The sequence below is a fragment of the Ooceraea biroi genome, unplaced genomic scaffold (assembly GCF_003672135.1).
Source record: "Ooceraea biroi isolate clonal line C1 unplaced genomic scaffold, Obir_v5.4 UnassembledTig103, whole genome shotgun sequence".
NCBI lineage: Eukaryota > Metazoa > Arthropoda > Insecta > Hymenoptera > Formicidae > Ooceraea > Ooceraea biroi.
The window spans coordinates 20,969-39,013 of NW_020825074.1; the positions used below are offsets into that span (position 1 = coordinate 20,969).

General features: G+C 34.0%; 1 protein-coding gene across 1 annotated transcript; it reads left to right on the forward strand.

Annotated features, from left to right (window-relative positions):
• The first annotated feature begins 7,569 nt into the window (after positions 1-7,569).
• Positions 7,570-9,727, forward strand: LOC113563463. Its single transcript, XM_026975138.1, has one exon. It carries the CDS (start codon positions 7,585-7,587, stop codon positions 9,586-9,588), a length of 2,004 nt encoding a protein of 667 aa, XP_026830939.1. The 5' UTR covers positions 7,570-7,584; the 3' UTR covers positions 9,589-9,727.
• Positions 9,728-18,045: the final 8,318 nt, after the last annotated feature.

Here is an 18,045-nt window from a genome sequence, read left to right on the forward strand (position 1 = left end):
AACTGAATTGTTCTTGTTATGGCATTATCCAAATCATATGTTCTTCCCTCTAATTTTACGCGTACCAATAAATCAGACGGTAGTCCGTTTATGAATGCTTCAAGGCATTCATGATCGATCTTTCCCTCCTCATACGGTGTAAGACACAGACCGCCTTGTATACCAAGTTCTCCATCAATTATTGCGGATTTTAATTCCTTAGTACGCTCAATATAACTAAAAATGTCCTCGGTTGCCGACATATACAAATTTCCAAGCTCTCCACGGTACTGATTTAAAGATTTATTTGGTCCGAAAATCTTTTTCAAATGATCTAATAAGACCGACAAATATGCAAAATTCGTTCCTTCAATGGCAGTATACGCATGCCCTTGAAGTTTATTTATTATCATTTGTACCAAATAAAATTCTTGTTCTTGTGGTATCAAATGAGAAACGCGTTCACAAATCTTACTAAACTGAAAAACCGATATTTTGTGTCCATCATATTTTGGTATCATATCAACTACATCCTTGAGTCTAATAGGAGATTGAGGGGTAATATCTTTAACAACATTTGGCGGCAAAATATTTTCATTAGAAAAAGGGGCATCATTAATAATTTCCTGTTGAGGCGATGCCTCAGAGGGCGGTCCATTGTTGGTTAAACCGTCTACCCGCCTATTTATTTGATTTACTTGCTCATGCAGAGACGTAAAATTATTTCGCAAAGAACTGAATTCACCCTTAAATGAATTTAAAACTGCGGTTAAACTTTCAATGCCTACAGCGGCTTCTCTTTCTCTATTCAAATTCATTTCCCTTTTTTCTAACTCTGCCTGTTGGTTTCTTAACGCACTTGCTTGTTCTAATAATAATTTTTCTTTATCATTTAATTGTTTCTGCTTGATTTCTAATTCGGCCATTGCACTATCTCCAGCCTCGGATGATCCGTGCGAACGAGTGTGATATGACATTTTTTTAAAAATAAAAATCTCTTTTCCACTGTATTATTTTATTTTAATAATCAATTCTACTGATTTATCGCCGTTTGTTAATCAAAACCATTAAACCATCACCTGCCATTTTTTTTTTGGTTTTTTACGTCCAATAAATGTAACGATCAGGTATTCCAAATTTTTGATTTGATTTTGCTCTCTTTTTATGTCACTGTACAGTAGAATGTAGAATTATACCTGTAAATTTATTCAATGAATTATTTCAGTTTTTTAACATATCCATTATCATTAAAGTAATGAATCTTCATTACTAAAGTGGTATGAAATCAATAATCTAGATTATGCATGATAATTTGAATAATGAGTCACTCTAATTTATTCATGAAACAACGGACAGTACGTGATGGTTTAATGGTTTGATTAAAAACGGCGATAAATTGATGGTTTAATGGTTTTGATTAACAAACGGCGATAAATAGTAGAATTGATTATTGAAATAAAATAATACAGTGAAAAGAGATTTTCATTTTAATAATGTCATATCACACTCGTTCGCACGGATCATCCGAGGCTGGAGATAGTGCAATGGCCGAATTAGAAATCAAGCAGAAACAATTAAATGATAAAGAAAAATTATTATTAGAACAAGCAAGTGCTTAAGAAACCAACAGGCAGAGTTAGAAAAAGGGAAATGAATTTGAATAGAGAAAGAGAAGCCGCTGTAGGCATTGAAAGTTTAACCGCAGTTTTAAATTCATTTAAGGGTGAATTCAGTTCTTTGCGAAATAATTTTACGTCTCTGCATGAGCAAGTAAATCAAATAAATAGGCGGGTAGACGGTTTAACCAACAATGGACCGCCCTCTGAGGCATCGCCTCAACAGGAAATTATTAATGATACCCCTTTTTCTAATGAAAATATTTTGCCGCCAAATGTTGTTAAAGATATTACCCCTCAATCTCCTATTAGACTCAAGGATGTAGTTGATATGATACCAAAATATGATGGACACAAAATATCGGTTTTTCAGTTTAGTAAGATTTGTGAACGCGTTTCTCATTTGATACCACAAGAACAAGAATTTTATTTGGTACAAATGATAATAAATAAACTTCAAGGGCATGCGTATACTGCCATTGAAGGAACGAATTTTGCATATTTGTCGGTCTTATTAGATCATTTGAAAAAGATTTTCGGACCAAATAAATCTTTAAATCAGTACCGTGGAGAGCTTGGAAATTTGTATATGTCGGCAACCGAGGACATTTTTAGTTATATTGAGCGTACTAAGGAATTAAAATCCGCAATAATTGATGGAGAACTTGGTATACAAGGCGGTCTGTGTCTTACACCGTATGAGGAGGGAAAGATCGATCATGAATGCCTTGAAGCATTCATAAACGGACTACCGTCTGATTTATTGGTACGCGTAAAATTAGAGGGAAGAAATATGATTTGGATAATGCCATAACAAGAACAATTCAGTTGACCAAAACATTAGAGGCAGAATCACGTCGGAAAAAACCCACGAGTAATTTAAAATATAATTTTTCTCCACGAGTAGATTTTCCGCCACGAAATAATAATATGGAACCTCGAGCTGTAGATTCATCGTGGTCTCGCGATGTATTACCTTCTTCGCAAACAGTGAATCCAATTCGCCGTCCTAACGTACCGTTTTATAAGGGAGGCCCGATTATTAAACCTTTAACACCGGGACAACCAGGACCAAATACTCCGCAAGATCAAGTTTGTCATTATTGCAAAACTCCAGGACATTTTATTAATAATTGTCGCAAGTTGGCGTATAAGAAATCTTTAGAAACCTCTGGAAATATAAATATGAATAAAGAAAGCACTAAGAATTCGGGAAACGCCGAAGGCGTTCCGGGAACAAGCGGTGTCCGCCCGAGCGCAGGTATACTAGGACACCCGAATTCCCCAAAGACAGTTCAGTTTCGGGAACCGATAACTCAATAGCTTTGCAGGCCGTAAAGGTAACTAAGATTTTTAAGGCAACCCAGGCACCCATCATTACACTTGCATCTTCAAAGTTAAAGGGTAATTGTACTTTTATGATAGATTCAGGATCCGACATAAATTTGATAAAGGAAAAGTATGTTGATACAGATATTTCGATTAATAAATATCATACTTTTAACTTACAGGGAATTAGTCCTAATGTTATTTCCACTTTAGGATCGGTCGATATACCATTATTGGGAGAATTAGTGCAGTTTCACATAGTACCGGACGATATAAATTTTGTACAATGCGGTATTCTCGGTACTAGTCTTTTGAGGAAGCATAACGCTTCCATAGATTTTAAGAACAAACGGTTAATTTATGATGACACATGTATGCCATTTACCGAGGTAGAGTACATACATCTTGAGCCACGTTCAGTTACACCGTTTCATGTTAAGATTGTAAATCCTGAGGTGAAAAGCGGATACATACCCTTGATTAAGTCCGTTGAGGGAATTTACCTTGGGAAAGCTCTTGTTACTAATATAAACGGAAAGGCACACCTTCCCATATATAATACTACAGATTTAGCATACGACATGGAGGTTCCCTCCATTGTTTTGGAAGAATATGATATTGCTAATCCTTTCGAAAACTCTGAAATCTCTGAGGAGGTTCAGTCAGCTCCTGCCGCCCGAGGGCATGCAGAAAGCCCAATCTTACGTCGTACTAATCGTTACGAATCCCTTATTAATCCTAGTAATTTGGAAAAAACTCCATTTGAAACCCAGGAACCATGCCGAGGCAAGGAAATGCCCTGTGGTAATTTTAGTTGGAACCAATCAGTCCCTGATCATCTTGGTAGTTTTAGTATTACTTACAAAACCCCACAGGAAAGGGTTAAAGTAATTTCGCAGTTATTACGCATGGATCATCTCAACTCCGAGGAAAGAGATAATCTTCTTGCTTTGATTAACGATTATCAGGACCGATTTCAGTTGCCAACTGATCATTTAGAACATACAGATGCTACACAGCATTCTATCCCAACCATAACTGAAGTTCCTATCCATCAGAAGCAATATCGTTTTTCCCCTTTTCATAAAGATGAAATTAATAGACAAGTAGATGCTTTATTAGCTGATGGCATAATAGAACATTCTACTTCCCCTTACAATTCACCAGTTTGGATAGTACCTAAGAAATCAGATTCTTCAGGAAATAAAAGATGGAGAATGGTTATAGATTTTCGCCACCTCAATGAAAAAACTATAGGAGATGCGTACCCTCTTCCAAATATTACAGATATTCTTGACCAATTAGGAAATGCAAAATATTTTACGGTATTAGATTTAGCCTCCGGGTTTCATCAAATACCAATGAATCCGAAAGATGCGTGTAAAACAGCTTTTTCCACACCGTACGGGCATTATCAGTATAAACGAATGCCATTTGGATTAAAGAATGCCCCTTCTACTTTTCAACGATTAATGGATACCGTACTTATCGGATTACAGGGAAATGAATTATTTGTTTACGTTGACGACATAGTTATTTATGCTCGATCATTGCAAGAGCACAATGTAAAAATTGCAAGACTAATGAAAAGATTAAGGGAAGCCAACCTTAAATTACAACCTGATAAATGCGAGTTTCTTCGCAAAGAAGTCGGATATTTAGGACACATAATTAGTTCTGAAGGTGTTAAACCAGATCCTGAAAAGGTTAAAGCTATCAAGAATTTTCCAATTCCACGTAATGCCAAAAATATTAAACAATTTCTTGGCTTGGCAGGTTATTACAGACGATTTATACCAGAATTTTCAAAAATTGCTAAACCATTAACCGAGTTATTGAAGAAAGATCGACCTTTTGTTTGGGAATCTCCGCAAGCAGTAGCGTTTGCTACTCTCCAGAATTTTTTGTGCACGGAACCTATATTGCAATATCCAGATTTTACACAGCCTTTTATTTTAACTACAGATGCATCCGGATATGCAATTGGAGGCGTTTTAAGTCAGGGAAAAATAGGAAAAGATTTACCTGTGGCATATGTTTCGCGTATACTTAATAGAGCAGAACAAAATTATTCAACCATAGAGAAAGAATGTTTGGCTATGGTATATTGCACGAATCATTTTAGGCCATATTTGTACGGAAGGAAGTTTACTATCGTTACGGATCACAAACCTTTAGTTTGGTTACATTCCATTAAAGATCCATCTTCAAGACTTTGGAAATGGAGAACTAAGTTGGCAGAGTTCGATTATGATATTCAATATAAAAAAGGAAGCTTGAATAATAACGCCGATGCGTTATCACGAAATCCACCATTAGCTGTAACATTACCTTTAATTACAGATCTACCTGATACATTGGATGAATCATCCAATGAATCTTTATTTTCATTTCCAACAAGTCGACCTCCAGATACAGTTATTTCTAACTACGATCATATTAATGAACAATCACAGGAACCGATAGAGCAACCTATTGAAATTGTAGAGGAAGATAATCAGGAAAATTTAGAGGAAGAAACGGATATAACATATTGCGAATATTTAACAAATTTGTTTCATAAGTTAAACGAAATACAGGAAATGGCCAGACAAAATTTGATACAATCAAAAGAACGAAGCAAGCGATATTATGACAGACAAGTGCGCCCATATGATTTTAAGGAGGGGGATAACGTCTTTTTATTGAAAGAACCACGTAAAGGAAAATTCGCTGATCATTATACCGGACCTTATCAAATATTGGAAATATTACCACCCAATAATGCAAAAATTTTGTTTCAAAATCAACCCCGAGTAGTCCATATGGACAAACTCAAAATATCCCATTTAAATCCTGGATGAAAACTAATAATATTTGTACGCGTTGCAGGATCAACAAATTGAGCTGAGCTCAGAAACTTACCGTCAGTGCATCCAATGGTACCACACCTATGGAGTGAGACGGACAACCACCTTTGAAAGTGCCACTAGCCAGTTTATAGTGCACCAAGATAATACATATACTTTTGTGTATTTAGGCGTAAGGAAACGGCGGATCAACCCGAAACCTTGCCTAAGGCATTTTTCAATTGAATGTGTTTTTATGTGTCCCACACACCGTCATTTCAGTTCTCGGAGGAACTGTCCAGGAATAATTACTTATTTACACAGAGCCTCTCTTGTACATTGTATGAGAACAGTGTTATGTTACAAGTTAGCTAATAGCATATTTTTGTGTGACACTTGCTACAAAAATAACGAGAAGATATATTATAAACAGAATGTCTCACGGTTACTAAAACATGATATGGTAATTGGAAGCCGTCAAGTTATTTTCGAATGCACATTTTGTGGAAAGAGTTTACTAATTTATAATCCATTTTATAATTGTGCAGATTGTTACCATACATATGAATTGTTAACAGAATATTTGGAAATTCATGATAAGGATATTTTTGAATTACACGATCCAACACTTATTCGTATATACACAACGAAGTTAGATTAATTTCGTTAACACGAACATAAATTTTGATTCAATGAAGTTAATTTACCATCAATGGATAATTAACCATTTTCAGGAAAACACTTCTTGCATACAGGATAATTATAGCATTAAAATGCATTGAAGCAATAGACACCTCTGTTGCAACTTTTACTTGACAAAGAGTTAGTTCAAATTCTGAACAGCTCAAACCCTACTCTAATAACAATAGAGTTCCGTAGAAATGCTAATTTTCCTTAATGATTAAACTTTGTAAAGGGAAAAATAGCATTAGACATATATACATGTCATCATTAATATAAGAAATAATTTTAAGGCTATATAATGAATAATCATGCGCAGTCTAGTAAGACTTTAGACCCGCTAGTTTTAAATCATGCAAAATGCATAGTTAATATTAAGGTTGTACATCGATTAACACGACATTTATATTGTATGTCCTGTTTTAGTAAGGAAAGCAATACTAGTAATTTTGAAATTATTATTACGCATTACATTGCCAGCGGGACCGTAGATTTAGGAACCTGCGTAAGTTGCAACGAGCAACTTTTCAGAAACGACCCATGAGTTATTGTATACATTGCAAGAGTATTTATAGAGAACTTTTGGGACATGACAACTTAAATAGGATTGATATGTCAAACACAGATTTTTGTATAACACATACACGAAAAACTTTGAATATATAAAACCTAAGTCGGAATAATAAAATAATTATAATGGCGGAAGTTAATTTGGTTAAATGTGTACGAGTTTATCGAGTTCTGAATGAACAAGATCGGAAATATTATTGCGTATTTTGTTGGCACAATCAAATATTTTTACCCAGCATTAATATTGAAACTTCGGTTGGCCCTATGGAAGGAATATTCCAGACACTACATTATTTTACAAATTGTTTTAATACAATGATTTTCCGATGTGCCATGTGTAACAATAAATTATCCGATATTGTTATGATAGATCAATGTGAAAGATGTTACTTAAAATTTAGGAATTTAAGAACACGAGGCCAATTACAAGATTCAGATTTGTTAACTACTTGTTTCATTTATAATTTGGAAAAAAATGAGCTAACACACTCATGCGTATCAGGTTGAAAGCATATGGTAACACCAAACGAATTATTGGCAATATTTATTAAGCTGAATATTGTAACATTGTCCATAGAACAATGAAGCCGTTATCAGGAATTATGTTATTCGTATTAATCCCCACAACCTACGGACTCATTGGATTCGATTGTGGAGGTCAGCATTTAAATGTAACCACAGTATCATTGCTAGGTGTCAGAGACTGTGAACTTAAGCACCAATCGTTAAATACATCTGACACACACATTCAGTTACTACAACTTGCGGAATACAATTACGTGGAAGTGATACAGTGCAAAGTTGAAATATCGCGAGTGATACAGTACTGTGGAATGCATTCGCATATATCAGCTGTAGCCAATGCACGACTAGAGTACCTACAGGAAGTTTCCAGAGTCAAGTGCTACCACGCTTTTCAGGAAGGGACCTTCTCCATAGGACTGGGAGGAATCGTCACCAAACTGAAGCCTAATACTACCACCGTTCACAGCATCCTGCTTGCCGGAACGATAAACCATGATGGAACCTGCAAGGGTACACAATTCTCCGACCCTTACGGGACTTGGCACAACGTCGTAGTAGATGGAACTGTACGGATATCATTAAAGTCATCCTATGTTCCTGTGCACCTAAATTCTGGAAAAGTAATGCTAAGATCAGGAACTGTCTGCACGCTGAGCGACGGTTTTTGCATTGATTTTGACGATGGATATTCATATTGGAAACCAATGCCCACATCGTCTTGTAATTTCCACCAGTACAACGTACTGTATGAAGGAACGGCAGTTAAAATGAATGGAATAATGGATACCATTCATCAGACTATTTATACTCTTGTCAGTCAGGATACCACTTTTGCCTTGACAGCAGGAGGAAGTCAAGCCGTGTGTGGATACACCCTACTCACCACGGAGCATCCTAAACTATTTATCTTGGAGGCAGAAAAGGGAACCACCTTCGCGGAGCGAAGAGACATCCCTGTGGAGAACCTTGATATTTTCACCTACGTCAACTCTAAATTCGTGTACGTAGAAAAACATATACGACATCAGATGACATCGTTGTATCGTGACGTTATTCAACAACGTTGCGAGTTGGAAAAGGAAGTGTTAAAAAACACACTGTCCTTCGCTACTCTTCAGCCAGACGAATTCGCTTATCGGCTCATGAAAGGACCAGGTTACATGGCCGTCACTGCAGGGGAAGCCGTTCATGTCATCAAGTGTATACCAGTGGACGTCATCGTACGCCGCACTAAGGAATGTTATATTGAGCTACCGGTTACAGTACGCAACACTTCCCTCTTTATCACACCAAAATCACACGTGTTGACCAAGATGGGAACCATACGAGAGTGTAGCTACGAATTGCCAACCCTTTATCGAATTGAGGATACATGGATTGAACTTATTCCGGAGCCACGTGTTCGCAGAACATCGTTGCAGCAGTTACAACCTATGACAAGTATGTCATGGAATTATTTAACGCCGGGACCACTAGCTTCCAGCGGAATATATTCCCAGGCGGATCTTGATAAAATCAGGGATCATATAATGTTCCCTGCTGAAAAGCCAGCGTTACTTAACAGCATGGCTCGTGGAATCACCGGACACGTCATGCCTGACGATACCATGTCCATTTACAACTTATTGGATGAAGCATCATTAAACAAAATTGCTGAGTCAACTGCTAAACGGATCTGGGGCGGATTCATCACATTTGGATCAGCCACAGCTGGAGTTTTTGGAGTATTATTAGTAGTACGACTAATCAAGCTAGCCATCGACACGATGATACATGGTTATGCTCTACATTCAGCCTACGGATGCAGTCTGTACGTGCTAGGAGCTATCTGGAGCTCCTTGACTCATCTGCTACTCTATTTGGCCAGAGGTACAGCCAAACGCAGCCACACAGATGGACGAGCAGATCCCGAGGAACAACGATCATCGGAACCTGTGGAACCAGTATTATCGCAGTCTTTGTCGCAGAACAACCCTAGCAATCAGCCAACTTCGCCGCAGGTGACTGACAGTGAAACCATTGTATACACAGACTTACAAAAACGTTTGCGTGAATATTAGAACCATTTCCTCGATTGCATCGGAAATGTTCTTAAATAAGGGGGGGGATGTGACGTCCTGACATCCACCTCACACCCATTTTTAAATTTTTTTTATTTGCAATATTAATTATTAATGTATAACCACTGATAGATATTTTTGAGCGCCATTGATACTTACCATTTTTGCTTCACTACTTATTATTAACCACAGGCTTACGTAGAGTGGTCTGTTATTAGTCTAACCAAGAATATTATTTACTTGGCAACCTAACCGACACATATATTATGTTAAAAGCTTTAGCTTGATACTAGTTTTAATATAAAAATATATGAAGTAATTATATTAACATATATAAAGGGAAAAGAAAATATTAAAAGGACAAAAACAATATATATGTATAACTTAGTTATTATGCTTTATGATAGATTTATTTAATTAATTTAGTCACGTATATATATATATATATATATATTTTCTGAAACATAAAAACACAAAAACATACATAAAATCAGTAAAATATATAAAAACAGTTTTATATACTCTAGCAGTTAAATAAAATAATTTTGAAACATTTATTAATAATTTGATAAATTTATAATATTTATAATATTACGAGATTGGTAATATTTAAGATCGTTTGAATTGTAATACCATGAAGGTTTTTATAGGTGTAGCAAAACCATTGAGCTACTTAATATTGTTTATTATATAAAAAGTATTAATGTTAGTTGTAATAATTGAAAGAATTAATTTAAAAATATATCTTATTATATGGTTATATAGCCATTGATAAGTATTACAAATTTGGCTTAATACATTTGGGTTCTTGACAGGATAAAATATTTAATTATTTTTATAACAAAGAAACAAATGGATTTGAAATGGATTTTATTGTACTATAGTAAAGTCCTTTGCAAGTAGGTAATTTTCGTTAAAACCAATAGGGTCGGTTATTATATAAAAACGGGAAATATCAATTAGTTATTTAAGACAAGAGTAAAAATAATGCGGCGGAATTGAGTTTTATTAAGTTACGGTGTAGCTTTGATAGTTATTATAATTTACGGAGACATTTGGTGTTGATTGTTGTACAAGGTCATAAGTTGTTATTAATAACAATTAAAGGAGTAAATTTTGGAATTAATTTTATTATACAATGAAATAGTTTTGTGAGTGTAGTAAATTGTATTACCACATTTGAAGTGATTTATCGTATAGAAAAATTAATATTATTTTTATAACATTGTGACGTCCTGGCGTCCACCTCACACCCATTTTTAATTTTTTTATTTGCAATATTAATTATTAATGTATAACCACTGATAGTTATTTTTGAGCGCCATTGATACTTACCATTTTTGCTTCACTACTTATTATTAACCACAGGCTTACGTACAGTAGTCTGTTATTAACCTAACCAAGAATATTATTTACTTAGCAACCTAACCGACACATTTATTATGTTAAAAGCTTTAGCTTGATACTAGTTTTAATATAAAAATTTATGAAGTAATAATATTAACATATATAAAAGGAAAAGAAAATATTAAAAGCACAAAAACATACAGAAATCAGTAAACTATATAAAAACAGTTTTATATGTTCAAGCAGTTAAATAAAATAATTTTGAAACATTTATCATTAATAATTAGATAGATTTATAATATAATATTACGAGATTGATAATATTTAAGATCGTTTGAACTGTAATACCATGAAGGTTTTTATAGGTGTAGCAAAACCATTGAGCTACTTAATATTGTTTATTATATAAAAAGTATTAATGTTAGTTGTAATAATTGAAAGAATTAATTTAAAAATATATCTTATTATATGGTTATATAGCCATTGATAAGTATTACAAATTTGGCTTAATACATTTGGGTTCTTGACAGGATAAAATATTTAATTATTTTTAATAACAAAGAAACAAATTGATTTGAAATGGATTTTAATATATTATAGTAAAGTCCTTTGCAAGTAGGTAATTTTCGTTAAAACCAATAGGGTCGGTTATTATATAAAAACGGGAAAAATCAATTAGTTATTTAAGACAAGAGTAAAAATAATGCCGGCGGAATTGAGTTTTATTAAGTGACGGTGTAGCTTTGATAGTTATTATAATTTACGGAGACATTTGGTGTTGATTGTTGTACAAGGTCATAAGTTGTTATTAATAACAATTAAAGGAGTAAATTTTGGAATTAATTTTATTATACAATGAAATAGTTTTGTGAGTGTAGTAAATTGTATTACCACATTTGAAGTGATTTATCGTATAAAAAATTAATATTATTTTATAACATAAAAGGAGAAACATTTTATAAGTAAAAGAATGTAGAATATTTGTCTACAATCTTAGTCAAAAAGAAGTACGTATTTAAATTTGCGAAATTGCAATAAAATTTTACTAAATGTTTTGGGTCTAAAATTTGAACCGTAAGGAAATAATTTGTTATAATTATATTGAAGCATCTAGGTCATAAGAGAAAACTAATAGGGACCTCAGATTTTGAAAATAATCATTTTTACGGAAGTGACCAACAACTTTTGGGAATCATCATTTTTAGCTAGGCTGATGGTACCTGTGATGAAATTTTTCTTATCGCACCACGGGATCATTGAGAAACCACAAAAATTGCAAAGTCACTATTTGTTAAACAAATCAGCGTTATTTTTCAATATTTATAGTGTAGAAAGTTTTAATGAAATATTAATAGTTTAGAATTACAAAGTTAAAAACAATTAAAGTGAAAATCAATTAGTGAACAATTTAATATAAAAGGAAATAAGTTGTTTAACCCAAAAATATTAAGAAAAGAATAAATCGTTAATTAATTATGAATAAAAGTATATTACACATGGTATTACGTTCATAGTAAGGATTATTGAATTTATTTAATGGAATATTTTATGTTACTGAGCATTAATTTAAGTATATATTAATTACGCATTTAATCCGTTAATAATTAAGTATATTAACCATATCATATACGAACACACTTATATAGGTGCGTATAACCCATAAAAGAATTATTGGTTATTTAAGATTTTATGAATTAATTAAGACTAATATTGTATTGGAATAATAATTTATATGGTTTAATTATAATATTAAACCCGGCACATCAATAGTTGCTTTATTACTAATTTTATAATAACCAAAGAATAGACGTGCAAGTACATACACGTGTATATCTATATATATAGGCATCCCTATATATATAAGACAATTATTGGTTGAGTGAGATTTTATAAGTTTATTAGAATGGAATCTTGAAATAATAATTTTAGATGATTTAATTACATTATTAAAGGCTCATGATACCAATAATTGATTTTACAATAATTTATAATGATTATTATTTCACTGAGTGCGTTATATTATTAAGTAGACGTATGCAGGGTCTTATAATAATTCATGCATAAGACTAGGAGCATATAAATGCATATGTCAAGCGTTATAATTTTAAGATTAAATTTGTGAGCATTACAGAATTATTTGAATATTAATTTGAATAAGACAGTGAACACAGCGTTAAGTAACAAAGGAATAAAGATTTAAATTCACGAAGGAATATTATTTCATGATGACTAATTGTAAAAGACGGTGACTTGTCGGCACCTGATTGAAATAATAATCCAAGACCGCTGTCTTAATCAAAGGTTGAATAGATATCTCGAGCAAGACATATCGGCAGGAAGTTGCAGCTGCCATTTGATTCGGAGAAACTCCGGTTGATTAAAAAGCATAACAGATGAGCGATAATTCTGTACTGAGAATTTCATGTTGAACTTACGCGTCAAATACGTTTATCTTTTGTAAGCGTTGAGCTCACCGTTGAGCTCATCGTCCCCACTAGACGCACCGTGAGACAATCCCACCACTTAAGTTTTCGATCCCACCATAAGAATCTTCGAAAACGAAGAACCAATGAGTTAAGTGGGCAGAGCCTCCCTACTATTTTAGTTTTTGCTTTAACCGTAGCGTCCCCACTTATTGTAATCCCTTCTCGAGCTACAGGGACCCTGTCCCCAAGCATCATAATTTTTGAGTATATAACGTGATGCAGCAGCCAGAGAATGAGACTCACACTTTAGACTCACACTTTAGACTCACACTACTCACACTTTAGACTCACACTTTAGACTCACACTTTAGACTCACACTTAGACTCACACCTTTGTACACACCTTTGTAAAACCTTTTACACTGTACCTTTTTGACGACCCTTTTAGACTACACTTACTTTTAATTAATTATTGGAGTCGCTAGCTAGCGTAAATTCGCTAACTAAGCGTAAAATATAACGTAGAGCCAGTGAAGTTTGAGTTATTACTAAAGTCTGATTGACTTATTCTTGTGCTGCTACATCATCAAGTGCTTCCTGACCTGAGGGTTAGATTTGTGCGAACGCTTGTGAGTAGATTTATTTAATTATTTTATACTCGCTGCTCTTATGGAACGTTATACTTGTACTCCATATACATACTACACATTTTGACAGATTTATAAAGTTTCAATACATTATTATATTTACAGTTACTTAATATTTTCGAATTATAATTAGTTGTGAAACAATTACTGGCCTGAGGGTTCAGATTTATATGACATTTGCGAATAAAATTATTTCAAGTAACACATATATTCATATTGTAACCAACTTCTATATTACACTTGAATTTAGTAATAAACTTTTGATTAATTTAATTGTTCATTAAATATACCCTTCAATTATTATTGTTTAATCATTGAGAATAATGTTAGTGGTACAACAGTTGCAATTAACCATAATTTAACTTTAACTTTTGTTCAGAATCGCTCGCCAGCGTAAATTCGCAGCGAAGCGTCATCCTATATTGAATATATAGTGCATGAATGCATTAATTATATCAAATTATTTGTGCGAGGCATACCCATTTATTTCAATTATATTTAAAGCGTTAAATCGCTTTTTCCCTTTTGAATACCATTAACAGCGACTTCATTCGCTGTGAGTTATCCTTTGAAAACAGTCGAGAGCGAACATTCGCTTCCATACCTGTCATATACCACGGCGTGTATAGCCGCCATTTTCTCATCCTTTAGCTCGGTATACGAACATATATGCCTCATTACACAATTAAGTCGTATTTAATATTTAAGTGAATTAAAATCAAATCATACCATTATTTGAAGGATAATTCGATTATAAACATTAAAGTAACATTTGCATTACAAGTTTATTACATTTGTGTACTTAAATCAAGTGAGCATGGTAAAAAGTTCGACTCACACTAGTGACAATAGTACGACTTACGCTAGTGACAATTACGCTAGTGACAATTACGCTAGTGACAATATTAAGGAATTGCTGACTTACCATAAGGCAGTGCACGGTGAATTAATAATTTTAATCTTGGTTACAGTATATCACTAACAAGATTTAAGTTTAATAAATTACATAATTTTCGTTTATTGTATTGTTAAGCACGAACATAGATTCATTCGTCTGACCAATTCCTTATGTATACTACGTCTGACCAAATCATTATATATTCTACCTGATACATTCAATTTAGTCACAGGAGGTATATTTTATTTAATTACCAAATAAAGCATTACGAAATTATGAATAACAGTTAATAACGAATTAGAATCTATATTAATTTGTTTTAAATCATTATTTTATTCTTCAACTCCATCACCGTGTATGAGCATAAAAGTGCTCGTCTCCTTACTTTGTGTTACATTCCACTTAAAGAAAGGCATAGTAACCTGCCTACTTTCCTTTTGAGATATTTTATTTTATCAATCCTTTGCATATGAGCATTATTATTGCTCATCCTTTTCATTTTTCCATTAGTAAGAGCGAAGCGACGCCCTTATTTCCATATTATACCACTGTCATACACTACACAGCGACATAACTCTACGATTTTCTTTTCAATATTTTCCTATTCTTATACCATAATTTTGTTGAAGAAATAAGAGAGATAATAATTTAAATTCAGTTTTCATATATTAGATAATAGAGAGATATCAAGTTACAATCAATATTGATTACAATATTTACCTTTTGACAATCACAATTTCATCACCGTAAGAGTTAATCGCAAGCTCTCTCCATTCCCGGGTAAAGTCGGTGTATGCAGATTGACCCATAATCAAAAGAGAGCACCTGAAATCAAATCACCTGAGGGATAGATTTGGGACAGGTACCTGATCGTCTACATTCTCACTTCCCCGGACGTGACAAACAGACGGTCAAACAAAAAATTTGGTGGCAGCGGTGGGATGGTTTAATGGTTTTGATTAACAAACGGCGATAAATCAGTAGAATTGATTATTAAAATAAAATAATACAGTGGAAAAGAGATTTTTATTTTTAAAAAAATGTCATATCACACTCGTTCGCACGGATCATCCGAGGCTGGAGATAGTGCAATGGCCGAATTAGAAATCAAGCAGAAACAATTAAATGATAAAGAAAAATTATTATTAGAACAAGCAAGTGCGTTAAGAAACCAACAGGCAGAGTTAGAAAAAAGGGAAATGAATTTGAATAGAGAAAGAGAAGCCGCTGTAGGCATTGAAAGTTTAACCGCAGTTTTAAATTCATTTAAGGGTGAATTCAGTTCTTTGCGAAATAATTTTACGTCTCTGCATGAGCAAGTAAATCAAATAAATAGGCGGGTAGACGGTTTAACCAACAATGGACCGCCCTCTGAGGCATCGCCTCAACAGGAAATTATTAATGATACCCCTTTTTCTAATGAAAATATTTTGCCGCCAAATGTTGTTAAAGATATTACCCCTCAATCTCCTATTAGACTCAAGGATGTAGTTGATATGATACCTAAATATGATGGACACAAAATATCTGTTTTTCAGTTTAGTAAGATTTGTGAACGCGTTTCTCATTTGATACCACAAGAACAAGAATTTTATTTGGTACAAATGATAATAAATAAACTTCAAGGGCATGCGTATACTGCCATTGAAGGAACGAATTTTGCATATTTGTCGGTCTTATTAGATCATTTGAAAAAAATTTTCGGACCAAATAAATCTTTAAATCAGTACCGTGGAGAGCTTGGAAATTTGTATATGTCGGCAACCGAGGACATTTTTAGTTATATTGAGCGTACTAAGGAATTAAAATCCGCAATAATTGATGGAGAACTTGGTATACAAGGCGGTCTGTGTCTTACACCGTATGAGGAGGGAAAGATCGATCATGAATGCCTTGAAGCATTCATAAACGGACTACCGTCTGATTTATTGGTACGCGTAAAATTAGAGGGAAGAACATATGATTTGGATAATGCCATAACAAGAACAATTCAATTGACCAAAACATTAGAGGCAGAATCACGTCGGAAAAAACCCACGAGTAATTTAAAATATAATTTTTCTCCACGAGTAGATTTTCCGCCACGAAATAATAATATGGAACCTCGAGCTGTAGATTCATCGTGGTCTCGCGATGTATTACCTTCTTCGCAAACAGTGAATCCAATTCGCCGTCCTAACGTACCGTTTTATAAGAGAGGCCCGATTATTAAACCTTTAACACCGGGACAACCGGGACCAAATACTCCGCAAGATCAAGTTTGTCATTATTGCAAAACTCCAGGACATTTTATTAATAATTGTCGCAAGTTGGCGTATAAGAAATCTTTAGAAACCTCTGGAAATATAAATATGAATAAAGAAAGCACTAAGAATTCGGGAAACGCCGAAGGCGTTCCGGGAACAAGCGGTGTCCGCCCGAGCGCAGGTATACTAGGACACCCGAATTCCCCAAAGACAGTTCAGTTTCGGGAACCGATAACTCAATAGCTTTGCAGGCCGTAAAGATAACTAAGATTTTTAAGGCAACCCAGGCACCCATCATTACACTTGCATCTTCAAAGTTAAAGGGTAATTGTACTTTTATGATAGATTCAGGATCCGACATAAATTTGATAAAAGAAAAGTATGTTGATACAGATATTTCGATTAATAAATATCATACTTTTAACTTACAGGGAATTAGTCCTAATGTTATTTCCACTTTAGGATCGGTCGATATACCATTATTGGGAGAATTAGTGCAGTTTCACATAGTACCGGACGATATAAATTTTGTACAATGCGGTATTCTCGGTACTAGTCTTATGAGGAAGCATAACGCTTCCATAGATTTTAAGAACAAACGGTTAATTTATGATGATACATGTATGCCATTTACCGAGGTAGAGTACATACATCTTGAGCCACGTTCAGTTACACCGTTTCATGTTAAGATTGTAAATCCTGAGGTGAAAAGCGGATACATACCTTTGATTAAGTCCGTTGAGGGAATTTACCTTGGGAAAGCTCTTGTTACTAATATAAACGGAAAGGCACACCTTCCCATATATAATACTACAGATTTAGCATACGACATGGAGGTTCCCTCCATTGTTTTGGAAGAATATGATATTGCTAATCCTTTCGAAAACTCTGAA